At 38.3% G+C, this 20,107-nt stretch overlaps 1 protein-coding gene across 2 annotated transcripts in view; it reads right to left on the reverse strand.

Moving 5' to 3' along the window:
• The window catches only part of ARSB (arylsulfatase B), a 79,317-nt gene that overhangs the window by 57,253 nt on the left and 1,957 nt on the right, over positions 1–20,107 (reverse strand). For both annotated transcript variants that reach the window (XR_009276188.1, XM_058827333.1), the window contains exons 2-4: positions 18,722–18,908; positions 16,326–16,516; positions 15,572–15,779 (exon numbers count right to left, since the gene is read on the reverse strand). Coding sequence is in view for 1 of the 2 variants with exons in the window: in XM_058827333.1 (XP_058683316.1) it covers positions 15,572–15,779; positions 16,326–16,516; positions 18,722–18,908 (586 nt within the window). In the remaining variant the exon portion in view is untranslated. The remainder of the gene's footprint in view (positions 1–15,571; positions 15,780–16,325; positions 16,517–18,721; positions 18,909–20,107) is intronic.

A 20,107-nucleotide genomic window follows, 5' to 3' on the forward strand; every position in this document is an offset into this window, starting at 1 on the left:
CTAATTCTCATACCATGTACATAAACAACAAAAACTGAAACTCTTTACTCCAAAGGGTGAAGAAAATAACATTCTTTATAACACTGATCTTACAGAGGGGATGAAAAAGGCTAATTGTTTTGTGATCAGTTGTGACTGTTTTGCTTGCTTGTAGGCTGTGTCACACTCTGAGAGATTACAATGAAAAGAAACAGGTAAGTTAGCTGAACACAGTGGAAATGCAATAGTCTTATATAGGCATGTCCAACATTGTCTAAGGCCCTCCCAACAGCCACCTCAGCTTTCGCTAAATGCAACCAAGACTGCAGGGGAAGAAAGGGGTTACTTTGCAAGTTAATATGGTGATAGAGAAACACAAGTAATAGAGAGTAATGGAAGTGTACATAACTAATATTGGTTCCCTCTAATGATCTAAGTCATATTTTTAACCAGTTTTCTTAAGTCTGTTCTCCAGCAATGGGTTATGTTTTCCAGGCAGGGAAATGGCAGGAAACCTATTTGCTGAATGAGTGTTTCAGAATACATTTTGCTTGTTATTCCTTTCTTTAACATCTTTGCTTGGCTACAAGTAACAATGGCTGAATAATATACTGCTGAATATAAAAAAAGAGGATGTTAAGCTGGACAAAACAGAACTTATGTTCTCCAAAAACCAGAAAAAACTTTACAGTTGTGCCTAATACTCTCCCCTCCTTCATTTTGTCACATCAATGCTACATTCAACTGAGTGACAAGAAAGAACACTTAAATTCAAAATTTGTATGTTATTAAGGATTATTTTATTCCAACGTTGTGATTTTTCCCCCCAGCTATATGCCAAACTATGCCCTCTTTAATTACTCCCATATTTGAATCTCTGCAATCTGCCTGCACCATGCTAGTTCAGTAAGGTCACCAGCAATTTCCTCTTGGCAAGATCCAACCTTTCTCCAATATCATCATCCTTGAACTTTCTGCCACTTTTGATCATATTTCCTGAATCCTGAAGCTGTGAAATCTCTCCTCTTGGCAACATCTAGCTGTACAGACCACATTCAGTCCTCAAATACACACTGTAACTCTCAGAGATTTTTAAGGAAAGTTGTTCATATGCACAACAGAAACAACTGTAGACTTCAAAGGAAAAGTCAAATTGCATATTTTGCTCTTTGTGGGCATTGTAAAGGGTTTGTGCCTAATTATCATTCTCTACAACATTTACCCTGGAAACTCTGTCCTTTACAGGGTAATTTTTTTCCTTTTCCATTACTGAAAGTGGGAAAGAAGCAGAAGAATCCAAAATGCACTAACAGATTCCTCTGCCCAAAGACAGTACTTCATTATAAACAGAGCTTTAGCCCTGGATGGTCATATGATTCACAGTACACCCATACTTCAGATATAGGCTAATCCTACCATTTTCAGAAGACATCTTGCCTTCTTTTCCTCGCAAATTTCTTGTCTAATTTAATCATTTATGCAAAAATTTCTTATTTTATTAGAGCCATAAAGCACATCTGCTTTGTGATTTAACTTATGCTTGCCAAATTCATTTCTCCACTACTGCTTGACATCCCTGATGCCACTGACAGTCAGAATTTCTCACCTCATTTATATCATTGACCAAACCACCCACATCATCCTTCCTTGGCCTGCTTAGTCCAACCCTGCATTAAGAAGTATCAAGACACAGGGGTAGGTCACTGCAAATGAGGGATGACTAGAGGTGATGGTGGCATCTCAAGTGGTGAGCTCCCCTAATCTCCACATTTACAGCTGCAGTTTTATCTTCCTTGCAAAGGACTTCTGCCCTCATGAGTAACCACTACCTGACTCACACATTAGTGAGTCCAGACGTCACATTTTCCTTCCACTCCCCCTTTAGTAAGGGAGTTTTACTAAATCCTATTTCAGATTTCTCTCAGGATTACGGAATACGTGACCCATTAAATTAGGCAAGGTCCTCAGGTCCATGTTTTCCCAAAGCCTATCTCCTCATTTGCCTTAGGCTGCAGGAAGGCTCTGACTGACCTAATTTAAAGAATAGAGGTAAATAAAACCTCTCAGATCACACAAGAGGTTAACAATTCCTAAAAAAGGCTGGTATGATTTTAAGTATGTTTACTCTTCACACAGTTTTGTCAAAATTATCTAGATTAATAAATGAAAACCACTGTAGCTATTTAAAATGTCTAAGCTACCCAAGGTCACTTGGAGAGAATCACAGGAAACCACATGCAGGCCCTGAGCAGCTGAGAGACCTCTGGGGCAATTGCCTGTGAAAGGAGGCACCTGTGAGCAGAAAAAGCCCTAACCTTAGCCCCACACATCAGCATCACTGTCTACACAGCTATTCTTCCACCTGAGGCACGCATTTTTCCTTTTAGGTTTTTGTTGTTGTTGTTTTTGGTTGTTTTTGTTGATGTTGTTTATGGGGTGAGTTTTTTTGCCATTGCATTTTTTTTAGTACCTTTGACTTTCTAATGAACCATAACGGATGGTCAACAATAGTTTCTCTCTCCTAGTCAATGCAAACCATTTGTGGCCAATAAAATCTAAGTAATCTAATTGATTTAAATAAGGCTTTGCTTTTTCAATCATTTGAAATCACTGGAACACAGCTTGATGGCAGCAGAAATGTATGATACATTCAAGTAAGCAGATATCAATTTATATCCTCTGCAGTCAGAACCGAATTACGTACATTAGAGAGAAAAGGAATGGAATGCACCTTTTGTTTTTTAACTCCCACGAGTAATTGAAGAATAGTGTGGAAAAAATTTGGACATAACCAAAAAAAGCATGCAGAAGATGTTTTTCTTTATTTCCACTTGTTACAAATGCTTATTTGATTGTAAAAAGTGTTACAATGCTTCAGTGCATCTAGAAAGTAGACTTAAAGCAGACTTAAAGAGATACAACTATTAAAATTCTCATTTAGTTCTGCACACCAGATGTCAGTGTATGCTATTTCATTGTTGATTTGATGAAGTATACTCTTGCAAGTTATCAGAAGCAGTACAATGCTCCAGTACATCCAGTTCTCTGCAGTGATCACTAACAATCTTTTGCATAGCCTAAACATGGAGATCATCCACAATACAAGAAGTCAGTAATGAAAAACCTGCACTACATTTGCTGCATTATTTGATTTTATATGTTGTAGGTTAAAACCATTTACCCTAAGATATAAGTGAAATTACTGCTGCAGACTTCTGATTCTTTCCAACCAGTTCAAGCTACTCTGGAATCTTAATACAGAATTCAGGGTCAGCTCACTTCAATGTACACAAAGCCCTGGCTGTATTTTAACTTGAGAAAACACAATTGGAGGTCAAATGTAAGAGCAAGCACAGGCAGCATTCCACACAGCAGCAGTGCTCAAAGTTCAGATAAAAGTGGGGGTGTTTCTTCCTGCTTAAAGAGAAATGTAAAGATAGATGCTGTACTGTAAGAGACAGATACTCCAGTCATAGGAGGCATGTGAAAATGTCTAGAAACACAGAGATTTCAAAAGGGTATAAAGAGGTACAGAGAAAACAGAGAAATTATTAAGACCAAGCTGTAAGGAACTGAAAAAACAAACAAGGAACCTTCCACAAGGAGGGGAAATTACCTTATTAGTTTCAGTGTTAGAATGAAGAGAGAAAAAAAACTGCAGTGAACACTGCAGTAAGAGCTCTCCAAGCCATTTTCACATCAGATACTTAAAATGATCTGATACACTTACCTGTGGCCAAATCTTAGCATCCACTGCCTACTAACTACCATGCTCATGGATTTCAGTGCTTCTTCTGGTATTTTTAACTCAAAAATCTGTAAAATTTATGGCTTCCTTTGCATCCAGCACATCTATATTCTGACATTCTAAGTAGTAAATTCTGCTGGTTTTACTCTCTAATTAAGGCAGAGAGGGAAAATCTTACTCTTTTAATGCACACCAAAGTGATATTGCCCACAAATATTGATCCATTATATTCTATGTGTAAGAACAACTTGAAATAATGAAAGGTGAAAAAAAGAACAGTTGTGCAGAGCTTTTTTTTGGAAGCTCTGAGATTCTTCCGTAGAGTTTAGCCTAGCAGCATACTTTAGCTCTGGAATATTCATAAATACACAAAACAGATGTACTAACCAACCCATAGTTTATATGGACATACACGAAAAAAAAGAAAAAGTGGGGAAGGAAAACAGATCCAGAACATCTCAGGAGGGATTCCAGTAACCTTTTTCAGATACTACTCATTTGACTAAGGCAATCTTACAACACCTGCAATTTCTTCCAAATTCTTAACCCAGACCAGACAACATTGCATGCTTCTCTCCCAGGTGAATCAATGATTGATTTTCACTGTGTTTCTACAGGGCTGTCACTGATTGACAAAGTAAGTTCCTTGGAGAAGTAATATTTCTAAATAAATACTAAAGCTTTGTGTCAGAAAGTTCTGGTTGTTTCAAACAGTATTTATCAGTTACAAAGGAAACTTAAAAATGTATGTTTATAAAATATCAAACTTTGCTTTAGTTCTAGTAAGAAATTATTGAAAAAATACTGAAATAAAGCAATGGTAAAAGACTAAGAAATTGCATTTTGATAATTTTGAATGGCCTTCTATAAAATAATGTACTAGTAAAATTCTCAGTCCTGAGATATATGGGCCAGATAAAGAATGACAAAATTCAATTTTAGGGAAGCAAACTTCTAGCTCTTCAAGAAGCTAGTAATAGTAGTAATAGAACCTCCTGAGACAGTGTCCTTGAGGACAAGGGAGCAGAACAGTGCTGACAGATCTTTAAGGACATAGAGGGCAAAAGCTCCTGAACCCCAAGCATAAGAAATCAGGGAAGGAAGGCACTGGAGTCCTGGCACTGGGCAAGAAGAAAATGCACAGGCAGTGCATTTCACAATGTGTAAGTACGAACAGGTATTCTGGGAAGAGTATAGGGACGCAGCCCAAGGCAGGAGCTGTGCATCCCTTGGTAAGGGATGCAAAGAGTAACAAGGGCTTTACAGCCAGAATAGGAAGATCAGGGGAAGTGCACCTCCACAACAGAGATGACTGACAAACTGGTAAGAAAGAATGAGAAGGCTGAGGTATTCAACAATTTTTTGCCTCAGTCTTCACTGACAGTACCTTTTCTCACACCTCTTGAGTGAATGGAACACAAGAAAGGGAGCAAATGTAAGAGATCAGCTTCATGACCACCTAAGGCCTTTACACAAATCTACAGGACCTGACAAAATGCATCCCAGAGTCCTGAAACTGAGAGTGTTCCAATCCACTCTCCATGATATTTAAAAAGTCATGGGAGTCAGGGCAAGTCCCGGGTGACTGGAAAAGGGAAACATGGTACTCATCTTTAAGGAGGGTAGAAAGGAGGACCCTGGGACCCTGCTGACCTGTCAGCCTCACTTCTGTGCCTGGGAAGGTGATGGAACAGAAACTCCTGGAGGCTGTGCTAAGGCACACAGAGGACAGGCAGGTGACTTGGGACAGCCAGCATGGCTGCAGGAAGGGCAAGTCCTGTCTGATCAGCCCAATGGCCTTCTAAAACAGAGTGACTACACCAGTAGACAAGGGAAGACTTAAGGATGTTCTTTATCTGGATTTCTGTAAAGCCTTTGTCACAGTCCCCCAAAACTTCTTTCTCTCCAAATTGGAGGGATGGATTTGATGGCTGGGCCACTAACAGCAAAATGAAATGGCTGTATGCTCACATAAAGAGAGCCACTCAATCTCTCAGTGTAGATCAGTGATGAGTAGTGTCCCTTGGGTCTGTGTGGGGACCAGCAATGATTACTGCCTTCATCAATGACACAGAGAGTGGGACCAAGTGCATCCTTGCCAAATTTGCAGACAACATCCAGCTGAGTGGTGCAGCTGATGTGCCTGAGGGACATGATCTCTTCCAGAGAGACCTGGATAAGCCGTAGGAGAGAGCTCATAGGAATCTTATAAGCTTCAACAAGACCAAGTGCTGGTCCTCCACCTGGGTCAGAGCAGCCCTGACTTCAGCCCAGGCTGGGGGATGCACAGATCACAGCAGCCCTGCCCAGAGGGGCTTGGGGGTGCTGGTGGGTGAGAGGCTGGACATGACCCAGCCATGGGCACTCCCAGCCCAGAGAGCCAAACGTGTCCTGGGCTGCATCCAGAGCAGCGTGGGCAGCAGGGCCAGGGAGGGGATTCTGCCCCTCTGCTCTGCTCTGCTGACACCCCACCTGCAGGGCTGCATCAGCTCTGGGGTCCCAGCACAGGAGGGACATGGACCTGCTGGAGTGAGTCCAGAGGAGGCCACCAAGATGATCACAGGACTGGAGCACCTCTCTTATGAGGACAGACCTAAAGAGTTGGGACTGTTCACCCTGAAGAAGATAAGGCTCCATGGAGATATTATAGCACCTTCCAGTACTTCATGGAGGTTTGTAAGAATGATGGGGACAGACATTAACCATGGTCTGTTGTGACAGGACAAGAGGTGATGATTTTAAAACTAGAAGAGGGTAGATTTAGAGTGGATATAAATAGGACATTTTTTATTATGAGGTTGGTGAAACACTGGGACAGGTTGCCCAGAGAGGTGGTAGATGACCCATCCATAGAAACATTCAAGGCCAGACTGGAGATGAGGTTCTGAGCAACCTGATCTTGTTGAAGATGCTCCTGTTCCCTGCAGGAGCACATTCATAGAATCCAGTTAGAAGACACTCTCTTTCTTTCCCACAGGAAGTGAAAGATATTCCACAATTTGGATACCTAAGATGGGCAAACAGAGAAATGGACAGAAACTCATGCTCACTAGGTCCCAGTAAGATAAGCAAGACCAAATTCCTGAATTTCAAAAAATTAATTTCCTCCTTTTCTCTCCTCACACTTCCGATACATTTAACCTGTGTGTTAAGTGAGAATGAGCAAAGTTTAAAAAGAAACTCAAACTCCATGAGTTCGGGACTTTTCCCTCCCTTCTCTTGTGCTAAAGCACTAAGAGATTTTACAAGTTGCAAACAACAACAACAAAACCACACTTCTAATCCTCAATCTTACAGCATCTAAAGCAATCCTACCCCTGTACCACTGTCAGCCAGGCAGCAAAATTCCCTTAACAGAAGATGAATTACAATGGATGATGGATTGATAACAGGTTTTTCAACCATCTTTATCTCACTGTTCCAGAGGAGTATAAGCCACTAAACTGGACAATGGAATATGGTGCTTCTTTCTCTCCTTCATGTAATTCTGGCTTTGTTTTCCAATACTTTTTTCTCTGACATTCCACTTTAAAAATCAAATTATACTCAGCCTTGAACACTAGCAACCATGTAGGTTCCCTTAAACTACAACTAAGCAATAATGGGTGTAACAAATATAGAAAAGGAGGACAGAAATCAGATGGCATATTCAATCCGTCCACAGTTTAGTTCTGTAAACATTTCCTACATGTTATGTATCTCATGCTCCTTTGAAGGGCTGGGGCTTTAGGAGCAATCATGTTCTTAAACTTAATCAGAACCACATGGAGGTCAGTGTGAGGGTCCATCCAACTGAAGCAGAAGTGGAAAGTATCTTAAAAGTTAACTATGAAATGATTTCACATGTAACTTATAGAGTTTAAAAAGCCATTTTAACAACAGTAGTGTCTTGGTATTGTTGAAAACAGCATGTCAATGAAATTACTCATGCTACCTTCAATATTTCTACAAATCAAATTTCTGAAGTTTGCAACTAAAAATAAACAAAAGGTGTAACATGCAAACAACCTCAGACAAGTGTAAAATATAGAAAGGACGACAAAACCCCTATTCCTGTGCCTTTCCTCCTGTTGCCTATTTCTGATGGGGAGACTACAGAAGAGACAAACCCCTGAAGTTTTGTTTACATTGTGTTGACATCTCTATTCCATTATGCAAATCTGGACTTTGTGCAATTTTGTTTTAAACACTATTGAAACTACAAAGGTAGTAAATAGTTCACTTTAGTAAAGAGCAAACAATGTGAACAACAAGCAAGAGCAATTCAACAATTTAAAACAGATATTTAGAAGATATGATACCACCACATATCATTTAAAGTGTATTATGTAATTTGAAAATGAAGTGATATATATAAGCAGGAGATAAGTCTACTTGTCTACTAATAGATCATGCCTAATTGTCATACACAATTTTGAATGAAAACTACAATCAGTTGCCAGTATCAACAAAAGCAGGCAGCTAGTGACTGGTTGTATTGGGCTTTTTTCAGCTTTTTTTGTGAATTTTGCATACGTGGAAGGAAATTAAATACCACTTAATAGTGCCAGACACAATATGAGCAAACATTAGACAGCATCAATGCACAGCTCTATATATGCATCTCAGTTTTGACCTCCAACGTTCTTGCTGAAAGTCCAGGTCACAGAACAGGACTTCAGAGCTCTCTGTCTGTGTGATTTAAGCTTATGGTTGTGAGTCACAGCAAAACAGAAAGCACTGCCAATAATACTGGTAAAGGATCACATTTGGGGAAAATTTCCCCCCTCTGATCTTCACAGCATAAATAATGCTTACTCTGTACATGTTCCAAGTGCAGAACTCCCATTGAGGTTTCATTAAAAAAAAGAGTACAGAATATACAACAGAGATCTACACTGTGGATAGGAGACTCACAGCATGAATTGAAGAATAACTTTGCCCTTAATTTGAACTCATGTTCTTCCCTGCTTCCCCACATTGCATCTGAAAGATACATGTGTAGCTGCGTTTTTCAGTCGTGCTGCAAGTATGACAGAAGAACAATCACACCTCCTATGATGACTCATACAAAACACGTATTTCCAACAAGATGAACAAAAATTATTCGGTAAGACCAGCTGATGAAAAAACATCTGTTGTGTGGTTCAGTCTGATGTTGTTTACTCACAGTGGGAAGAATAACCTTGAAGGTTCAATGTTCAATGGCAAAAATTCCACTTTTTCTTCAGAGTGCTGACACATTATTGTATTTCCAGTGCTTGATACAGAGTTACTTGTGCATGTATGATGGAAGTACTATTGAAAGCCTTTCAATTAGAGGGACAATAGAAAACTACGCTTTCTAGTATAAAATTCTGCTAATGTAGTTCTTGTTGTGCTTTAAATACAACCATAGGGGTTTTGTTTTCCATCAAGGGAATATAATACCTTTCCTGCATCAGAGCACCATTTGCTGAACAACTTTACTGAGCATTTACAGAGCAACTTTTATCGAGCTGTGCTCATATAAATCAATCTCTATAGTTTTTTGTAACTCACCAGAACTGTCTCTTTATTATCCTGACTTTTCAAAATCTGGAGCGTGAAAAAAAAAAATTGATCTCATGGGAAAAGAAATTGATGTACACAAGCATCCACTAGTTACAGACTTAGCTCTACTGCATGAACAATGCCCTTCTCCATCCCATTGAATTTTTTTTTCTTCTTTGTACAGCTTTCATGAGAGCAGAAATCCTAGCACAGTTTCAGTCGAGTGCTTTCATTGTGAGCAGTTTCAGTAATTAAACAGGTCTCAATAGTTACAGACCCTGCTGTGTCAAGGTCTACACCAGCAAGCACCATCATTAGACACAACAAAAACATGGGAGGAAATTTTAACCCAAAACCAACAGGAACAACCTGACAAACTGTCCATATGTCTGCAGTGAGCAAGTTAGATAAGACACTGTAAGAAAAACTGTGGATTTGTTCCGCTGACAAGAAAAGTGAGCTTGACCACTTCTGGGTGTAGAAAATTCTGACACAAAGAATAAAGGCTTCTCAAACTAATTTTGTTCTTATGGAGAACAAAATTAGAATAGTTTAATAGTAATCATAGTTTAAGGCAACCTTTTGGGAGCTGTGGGAAATTATTAAACATTATTATTAATACATAAAATGAACTGTTTGCAGCATTCATCTCATTCTGAGAAAAAAATTACTAGCATAGCTATTAATATGCTTAAGTCAAAGCCTTACAAAAAACTGGCCCGTCTGCAAAATTCTGGGCAAAATTCACTTCCAAGTTTTATTTACAAATGAACTTCAAACACTGGTATTCGCTAAAAATATGAAGAAAAGTTTAAGATTCAACTTATGATGGAGTTTTAGACCATGAAGACAAAAAAAAAGCAAGTATCTCTGGCACGAGGTTACTCCCTCTTCAGGAACTTGGCTTTGGAGTGTTAACTTTTGTATTGAAAAAACTGGGTGGGTGGGGAGGGATTAATGTTAGATGGAACAGAAGATAAACAAATGTTTCCTACAAAACATTCTGTGTTTTCATAGGATTTAAAAGGGGAGGAAAGGAGGGAGTCAATACATTATCTATCAGCATCTTTCAGTATTGGTTTTAAATCCATTCCCACCATAAGATTTTCACCTTTGATAACATACTCTTAAAAATCTAGTCTCATCATTACCTGCATCATATGACAGACAATTTTTTAATTTCTAAATTATCACTCATACTTTAACATGGAAAAAGCCTGAAAACAAAAATAGAAGCAAGCACTGGAGTACAAAAACATCAACACATTGAACCTTTCACTGTCACTGACATACAACAATTCTAACCGATGCAAGTACACTGATGGTCAGAACCTTTGCCTGTATAAAAATAAGGTTAAATAAACAAGAAAGAAAAATTATATTTGAGAATAGATGAACTCAAATAACTCAAATAACTAGGTTGATTGAAGGTGCTTGCAGCTAAGGCACCTATACTTACTTCCACTTAGGAAGCAGCAGATGCCCAGGCATCTTCCTGATTGACAACATACTAAACCTCTCAGAAACCTCTGAAATGCCAATTAAAACAAGTCTTCAGGTCTGCAATAGAAGAATCTGAGAGCAAAACCTTCAAAATTAGCACCTCAAACATGACAGACAGAGAATAACTGCTCTAATCAGTTGGCTTGGCCAATCTGCAATTAGAAGGCTCTCTGAAGTCCCTTAAAAGCAAAAGTGAAGGAGCAGTAGTTCATTTCTGAACAAAGATATCAAGAAGATAAAAAACGCTCTTAAGGAATCAGTGAAAGTCAGATTCATAGTCTCAGAGAAGGCACTGGAAATAGGAAAAAGAAGATTGCAGTATTTCATTAACCAAAAGCCACAATATGCTGGCTGGAATGAAAAAAAAAACAAATGAGAAAAGAGGGGAGAAAAAAAAAAGGTAATATGAAATCTTGTGGGGAAAAAAAACCTATGGGTATGATAGAGACTGTATAAACATCAGTCCAAATATTATGCATACTGTAAGTATGTCCAAAACAATCTGTGCTCTTATTAATCATAATTCTACAATGATAAAAAGACTGTCTTTTGGAGTGAAAACAGTCATCACTGTCACATGCTCCATTATGGAAAGGATTTATGTGGTTTCCTCTTAGCAATGTAAACCAAGGCTTGAAAAGTTCCATGTGTTTTGCTTTTCAAAGTCCTCTTATGGCAACTACCAGGCATTACAGCGCTAGTCCACATTTAAAAACGGCAAGAAATTCTGGAAAAAAGGAAAAAAGGAGCGTTGCTCCACATATTACTTGTATAATTAAAAGCTGAAAGTTAAATAAAGCAAAGGATAGTAGCTTCAATACAGAACTGAAATTAGGGGTCATATTCCTTTGCTTTAATGTTCGCAAGTTTATACCAAAATTTCTTGTAATACCTTGAAGAAACTATAATCACATCATATTCACAGCAAATCCCCACTTCTCACCTCAAATCACAGTTCTGTGTTTGAAGCAAAATTTGGACTCTGAGCCAAATTTGTACCATTTTAATGCTTTTCATGATCTTTACTTTAAATTAAGGCCCTCTTCAGGGAAATTGTAATTACAGTCTTCTATAATTGCTGAAAGAAAAATATGCCCCATCTCTCATTGTCCTTGATTTCAAGTGGACAAAAGGCCATGGGTACCCACCACTGCTGCATTAATTTTCATCTGTGGAGCTTGAACAAGCAAATATTTCATTTTAATCAATTACCTCATTAGCACAGACTATAAATACTCCATAAAAGCAAATTCTACTTCATATTAAACCAGTCAAGACTTTTCAAGCTACTACTTGATACACAACTATAACACCACATACCATTGAACCTGCTCACCTTTTTCTTATTTACTTGTGGAAATAGCCCGTCTATCTGTTCAAAAAGACACCAGAGGGTTGATTTACAGGACAAACTGAGGGAGTCAGATTTTTCTAATGACCAAACATAATGAAGTTACATCTTTATCCTGGTATCTCCATCAGGCCACTTTAAAGAACGACTGAAGTTCTACACATTTCACAAGACTCTCTCAAAGTGTGCTGTACTTCCATTTGTCAACTGGCATGTTTTCAAGGCAATCCCTCTTGAGCCATAACAAACAGGAAGAAACATGAAAAAGTATAATAAAAAAAACCCTACCAAAATATCAAAGATTACATAATATTCTATGGTTTTTAAATAAAAAAACCCACTAAAAAGAGATCTACAGTTTGAGAACAACACAGAGAAGTAGTCAGAAGACAATGTTTGTTGCAATGCTACTTGATATACTACAAAATACAAAATGACCACCTGTAAATTATTCTTTGACAGGACTTTTAAAGCATGGAGAGATACAATCATAGAAGTGTGAATTTTGGCCTCAACTAAAAAGGAAATAGTGAATGAATGAATCTAGTAAAAGTAGGGCCTACTTCCTCCTCTACAGACTTTCAATAATACCTTTATCAAACACCACAGCTAACAAAACAGAGAGTGCTTTTCTCATAGAATGGTTTGGGTTGGAAAGGACATTTAAAAGTCACCTAGCCCAAACCCCCCACAACAATCTTTGACTAGACCAGCTGATTTAGTGCCTCATCCAACCCGTCCTTGAATGTTTCCAGGGATAGAGCATCCACCACCTTTCTGTGCAACCTGCTCTAGTGCTTCACCAACGTAATTATGAAAAATGTCTTCCTTATATCTGGTCTGAATCTGTTCTACTTCAGTTTAAAACTATCACCCCTTGTCCTATTGCAACAGGTACTATTAAAAACTCTGGCCTCCTATTTTTTATAAGCCTACTTTAAGTACTAAAAGGCTGCAGTAAGGTGTCCTCAGAGCCTTCTCTTCTCCTGACTGAACAACCACAACTCTCTCCTAACAGTGAAGGTGCTACAGCCCTTTGATAATTTCTGTGTCCCTCCTCTGGGCTCACTCCAGCAGGTCCATGTCCTTCCTGTGCTGGGACCCCAGAGCTGATGCAGCCCTTCAGGTGGGGTGTCAGCAGAGCAGAGCAGAGGGGCAGAATCCCCTCCCTGGCCCTGCTGCCCACGCTGCTCTGGATGCAGCCCAGGGCACATTTGGCTCTCTGGGCTGGGAGTGCCCATGGCTGGGTCATGTCCAGCCTCTCACCCACCAGCACCCCCAAATGCCTCTGGGGAAGTATGATGATTTTGTGTCCTTAACATTGCTCATTAAACTTAAGGATAAACTTTATCATTCCCTAGGTTCTCCCTTGCAGTCTTCATTAAAATCCTTAAATTGATTCTTAATCCCACAGAACGGGAAGAACTTTCTTGGAGAGAGTTCTTGATCATAATGAAAAGTGTGTGTCCCCTGCTATGTTCCACCAAGCAAAAAGAGGGTCTCCCAGTGCCAGAACAGCACTTGGGGCAGGGAGAGGCACTTCTTCAAGCAGACACATCCTCAAGAGCTGAATGTAAATCATACTATAATCATATGCTCATTTTATAGCTACCAGTGCACACCAGGACTGTCAATTCCAAAGGACCTGTAAGCTGTGCAGGAATATCTGACACAGCACAGCTCTCTGCATCAGATGCTCAACTGCGTGTTTCTTTTCAGACATGTTCTAATGTCCATTCTGAAACATGCCACCTGCAAAAGAACTAAACAAAATATAGAAAAACTGAATAATTTGACAGGTTTTTTTCCTTTTCTGATCTTTTAAAAATGTTTTATGGTTATAACACTTGGTTTTTAAAACTGGGTCCTTATTGCATACAATGTTCTATGCCTGTAAAGAATAACTGCATGAATTAAACACTGAAAAAATTCAAACCACTGGCCTCTGTCCTGCCTGATTTAAGTCAAATTTCCATACATTTTAATCATATTAAATTTAACTCTTGGAAGTTTCAAGTGTCAGTTAACTCAAAATAAGTCACATTAGATAGGGTAGACACTTATTCTACTCTGATTGGTTGGTTGACTCTTGTTGAAACATACCTGCAATGATTGCAAAGTAATCACTTTAAAAAACAGGGTAGACTGTCACTGTTCAGAAAAATAAACACTTCATAAATGAAAAAACCAAATTTGTCTTTTTAATTCATTCATATCTTGTAATTCTAGCTCAGATGTATTTAGTTTTATTCCACAATGTACTGAACAAACATTACTGAAATAACTCTACCAAGCCCCATCAGCAAACTGGATTTTTTCCATACGGAATAAATATTGGTATCATTTTCCATATGTCTTTGCTTATTTTCAGTTCTAAATATAAAAACATTGCAAACAGACACAGGCATAGAAGAGTTATCAAATCCTGCTAGAGCCAAAACCTGGACACAATGTAATATCATAAGGCAAACAGGTTTGGACTCAAAATGAAATTACAAGATTCTGAGCGCTATAGGAAGCAGCTGCTAAACTCAAAACACATCAATGCATTTTCATCAAACTTTGGTTGGTTCTGCTTTTGTTTTGCTTGTCTGTTTGTTTTTTTGTTTTTGCCGTATTTGAAGTGTTCACAGAAAATTAATTTGCCATTTTGACAGCCCTAATATGTAAGTGTGGACAAAAGAACAACTGTATGCATTGAAAGGCTACTTACTACTTCCAGCCAAACAAGAGCAAATATGTTCCTGAAACCCAGCCAAGCAGCTGTATTTCAAAAAGGTTCTGTTTCATTCTTAATTTGGAAACAAAGGAGACTGCTTTGCAACATATTATTTGCATTACTCTAATAATCTAGCAACCGGATCATATGCCTGAACATACAAAAACTTAGATTGTAGTTTGGCTGACTAGACTGCTCATCACATTTTCAGCTGTTTTATTAAAATATATTTGTTTCATGGGAGTAAGATGCCAGTGAAACAGTTCAAGAAAGACAAAAACTACATGTCACCTTAAAGTGAAGGAAAGAAACAATTTGGCTTCAAACTGCTTGCTGTCTGGATGTTTGAGTTTCATGCAACACACAGCAATTCACAGACAGGACAGACTGCATCAGAAGAAATAAATTTATAGACAGTTCTCAGGAAGGATTCAGTTCTGACAGATCCTCAGTAACTGCAGTGTCAAGTAGGATGCTTCTAACTCCACTGCACTCTTCAGATTTTACAAAAGTATTTCTACACTACCAGGAGCATTCCCCATTTGCACAGACACCATTTCAGAGTTGTTTTTGTTAAGCTTGAGAAAGCCCTAAGAGAAGAGAGAGAAACTGTTGTTTCACTTAAACTCCTGCTCAACTTCCATCACTCTTCTGTCACTAGAAAATAACCAGAGAAAAGACAGAGGGGCCAGATGTCTCTGTAGTCAGCTTGTTAGACACTGTAGCAAAGTTATGACTGAAAAAATACTTGAAAACTTACCAGTAGAGAAAACAAAAACTGTGTTGTCCCAAAGACCATATGTTTTCAGAGCATCAGTAAGATTTCCTACTGCTTCATCCATAAGAGTCACCATTCCTGCATAATGGCGCCTCTTTACATCTTTTATGGAAGAATATGGTTTCATGTATTCTTCAGGAACCTCGAGAGGTTCATGCACAGACTGAAAGGCAAGATAGAGAAAGAGGGGCTGGGGTCGAAGGGATAGAATGGAAATTAGTTGAACATTAAGTACTAAGTGCAAAATTTACTGCAGCAAAAGCAAACCTGATTTATCAACAGAGCATGTAGTGTGTTTTGATTTCTCCTACATCTTCTAATCCCTGCACATAAACTAATAAAGTTTTGAAAAACTACTTTTGCAAAGCTGTGGAAAAACACCAGGTGTACCTTTTCTTTGCAACATAATTGTAAACAATTTCTTTCTATTAAACTTCTTGCCTTAAACTTCCCTTCTCTTTTTAGAAGCGCAAACTACTTGCTAAGCCATTTCTAAAAATTTATTAATTGTACTATAGTAAAAGATACGGAGAAGGGTAGCAGGCCAGGACCATGCAGACAAAGCTGATTTTGGCACAAGATGAGTTTTACCAGTGCTACTTCTCACATTTAGCTCTACACACCTACTAAATAACCCTGAATTACAGCTCAAACACAGCTCTATTAATATTTCATTAACTTTTCAAAAAACATTCTTTAATGCTCAAGTTATCAGAGTAGCAGCTATTGCCTGTACCTTCTCAGTTTTGTGTTTGGCTATAAGATCTATAGCTCTTTCTGTGAATAAATTTGTGGAGTACACATTTTTAAATCCAGTTGCAACTTCTTCTCCATCTCGGAAGTCCAGAGCACAGCGCGTCACATTCTTTGCTTTGATGAGGACACAGCGGTCATGAGTATAATAATCCTCACTGCCTAGGAGGTAGCCTAGAACAGGAAAAGATGTCAAATGAGCAGGCCAGCATCATGTCACATGAATGCATACATCAGGAAGAGAAAAAAAGTCAAACATAAATGTCAAAAAATTAGTGGTTTTGAGCTAAAACACTAATTCAACCCTAGACCACCTACTGTGACACCCCTGACACATTTAAGTAGCTCCACATTTGATACCTCATAGGCTTTTCATAGCTAAGTAGTAATTTCAAAAGAAATGAAACACTTTGAAAAGAGTTAAATGACTTCTTATTAATACTTTGATGTCCATGAGCATTAAACTAATGCACTGAGAGCCAAAGCAGCAATCTCACCATGAACTAGTCTGATCTTTGGTAGTGTGATTTTCTATGTTTGATGTAAGGCTTCCACCCCTATTGGAAAGTTTGGAATTTTTACATTCATTTATTCAGAAACACTCAAGTATGAATCACCTTTTATGTCTGCTGTAATGTAATTTCTGATCCACTGCTGACACCAGCTGGTGAAGAAAAGACAGTATCACCTAGAGTTATCCAAAAGAAATTAAGAAAAAATTCTACATGTATAGATTTGCTCCTATCTAGGGCTAGCCTGTTTGGCATGGAGAGCCTTTGTGTTTTAGCAGTCACAAATAAAACTTTTCAAAATCACTTGAATCTCAAAAATTACATTTTAAATTAGATTTTAGATTTCTCCCCCAATATCCTGAAAAAATGGATGAATCTGAAAAAAAATAGTCTTATGTTCTGCAAAAAAAAAAAAATTGGGACAAAAATCCAAGACAGAAGAAATTTACTTAAAGTTTGGGTTTTTTTCAGCAGCTGCATCTAGTAATGTCTGCAAAAACAGAAAAAATAAAGTTATTTTAAATGCAATATAAATGTCTACTATTTAGACATTTTAGGACGAAAAAATGGGTAATTGTTCAAAAGATAAAGTGATTTTACAGGCAGACTGTTTACATCAATGTACTCAGAGGCACATGTTGCATTTTTTTCCATTTTGAATGCCCGCTGGGGGAGACCACATCGCTTGTGCCATGGAATCAAACAACTCTAATCATAATCACTGCCTACTGCAATCACATGAACATGCCAGGATATTAAACCACTATGTCCTCTGAAAAATAATGTCACATTGGGCACCCAAAAACCATACCCAGAGCTGCTAGTCCTCAGGCTCCTGCATTAAAAGCCTGTCTGGTCCCAGCATAAGATTTCACAAGGAGCAGCAGCCTATCTACACCTATGCCATCAAAAAGATCCCAAGCTCCTGTGAAGGGATGGGAGAAAGCACAAATGTTTAAGCAATAAGCCATTATATTCCAATCCACATATATTAGCTTAATTCAGTTGTGAAACCATTGCCCTGAGTACCCTGAAGATCAAAAAGAAGTAAACTATCTAAGGGAACAGTTTTTTCCAACTTATGTTTGGACTAACACAGGCACACACATAGCACAGTCACAGTCTTCATTTAAGCCTCAGGTTAGACAAGAGCAACACAGGCCTCTGCATTGAAACAATTATTTTGAAATTCATTGTTCAAGGAAAGTGTCTTAAAAACAACCAAGTGGAGATGGGCCTTTTTGAACTCAGTGCTGTGCAGAAAAAGATGTACAGCAGACAGCCCAAGTCACATAATATCCGTGACACTTGTGCAAAACTAATAAATATGGAATCAATACTGGGACAGGAACCCAAAACACGCTTCAAACAATAAACAATGGGTAGCTACAAGTTGCTCTGCAAGTAATGCACTCACGCTTGGACAATCTATCTGCGAGTTCCTAACTTGTGAGTTTTTGGATACTACTTTATAGAGGCCTCCACATGATCTCACTACCAGCTCTGGAAAACCAAAGCCACACAAACTGGCTGTAACTCCCATTCTCTATTCCCCTGTACTGCTGTAGGTAGGAGACAGAGAATTTAGAGTTAAAAGTTAACTCTGGGAAGGAGGGAGGGGCAAGGGAAATACTAAGAGAGAAATACCTTACTTGGAGCCACACGTTAATTGTGATACTTTCTTCAGTAAGTTCAGCATACATTTAACGCATTAGCATTTTTTAAGCAGTGATACTTTGGAAATGTGCATACCCATTTATGGCTTTACTTATAAATCAACAGTAAATCTGCTGTTGTTACAAGAATGGGGCAGTTTCTCACCATTTTTAACACTGCATTTATTGCCCATGTTAAATCAAACCATTACCAAAGTAAGTGTCAAATCCTCTGCGGGTTGGAAGGCATTCTTTTCTGTACATCCCCAAATGCCACTTCCCCACCATGTGAGTAACATATCCCGCTTCTTGAAGTAGTTCTGGGAGGAGTTTCTCATCCAGTGGCAGACAGCTGGGCTGGCATGGCCATATTATCTGGTGTTGTAAACCTGTGTGGATCTAGCAGAGAAATGAAGTGTGAGAAATCATTTACAACGCAGCCCATGGATTAATTTATAAGCAGGCCCAAAAAGAAGCACAGCTGTATTAGAGATTAGCATTAGTTTTAGAGGCTCTTCATTTTACCAATGTAGCACTGAAGATGATGAGGAAGCTACAGGTGGAGGGCAGGGATTGCATGGAGGCAAACAAGAAAATAGCACTGCAAAAGTTAACATATTCCCAGGCATAAATCAATCACAATTGACAAATCCAAAACAAACAAACCACAAAGGCTTTAATGCTTTTAACTAGAAATCTAACAGGTTTTATCACTTATTTATTTGGAACTACCATTATGGTCTGTTTGGAGGCTAGAGACATCTCAAGATGGAGTGAGAGACTTTAAATGGGACTGAAATGGGCAAAAACACACGTGGCAGCTATCAAAAAAAAATAAAACTGTCAAGCTTTTGCCTGTATCAGAGAACAATCACTGGAGGAAAGGTCGATAAAAGAAAAGTATTTTTCTATTACTCTTCTAAATGGACATTATATATACACATATATATTTATTTACATATTTTCAATGAATACAAGCACTATAGAAAGCTTTTGGATATGGGGATGACACAAGCTTTACACTGATTAGATTCGATATTTAATAGCTCTACTAAAGTTCCCGGTCCTCATAAGAGGTGAATTTTGTATTTTTTCACAAAACCATCACTAACAACAATACTTTGAGTATATAATGCTTGATATAAGGAACCTCTTCAGTTATGATGCTATAAGGAGACTTTTTCCAACTTCCCTGTGTTCTTCTCAATCGAAAAGGCACTACCTCAAAGCTAGGCCTGCAAACATATGTATACAAGTAAGTATATCTTGTTTATACATTAAATATTTCTATCAATCTGTGCATGTCAAAGCACAAAGCCTCCAAGATCCCCTGGAGCAGATGATAGCAGATTTTATGACTCCACTAAGCACACCAGTGTAGCAAGCTGCATGATTAACTTTCAAAGCATTGCTTTGAAATTTCTCTCTGAAATGACTTTTAGAACAAATAAGCCCTGATCTTAGGCAAGTGGGTAAAGCCCTTTTCTAAAGGATCTACTACTTCCTCATTTTCTTTGAGCAAGGAGGTTCCAGAAATTAAATTATATTATAAATTTTATATTATATATAAAATATATATAGTATTTTAAAATGCTGTA

The sequence above is a fragment of the Poecile atricapillus genome, chromosome Z (genome assembly GCF_030490865.1).
Source record: "Poecile atricapillus isolate bPoeAtr1 chromosome Z, bPoeAtr1.hap1, whole genome shotgun sequence".
In the NCBI taxonomy this organism is placed as follows: Eukaryota; Metazoa; Chordata; class Aves; order Passeriformes; family Paridae; genus Poecile; species Poecile atricapillus.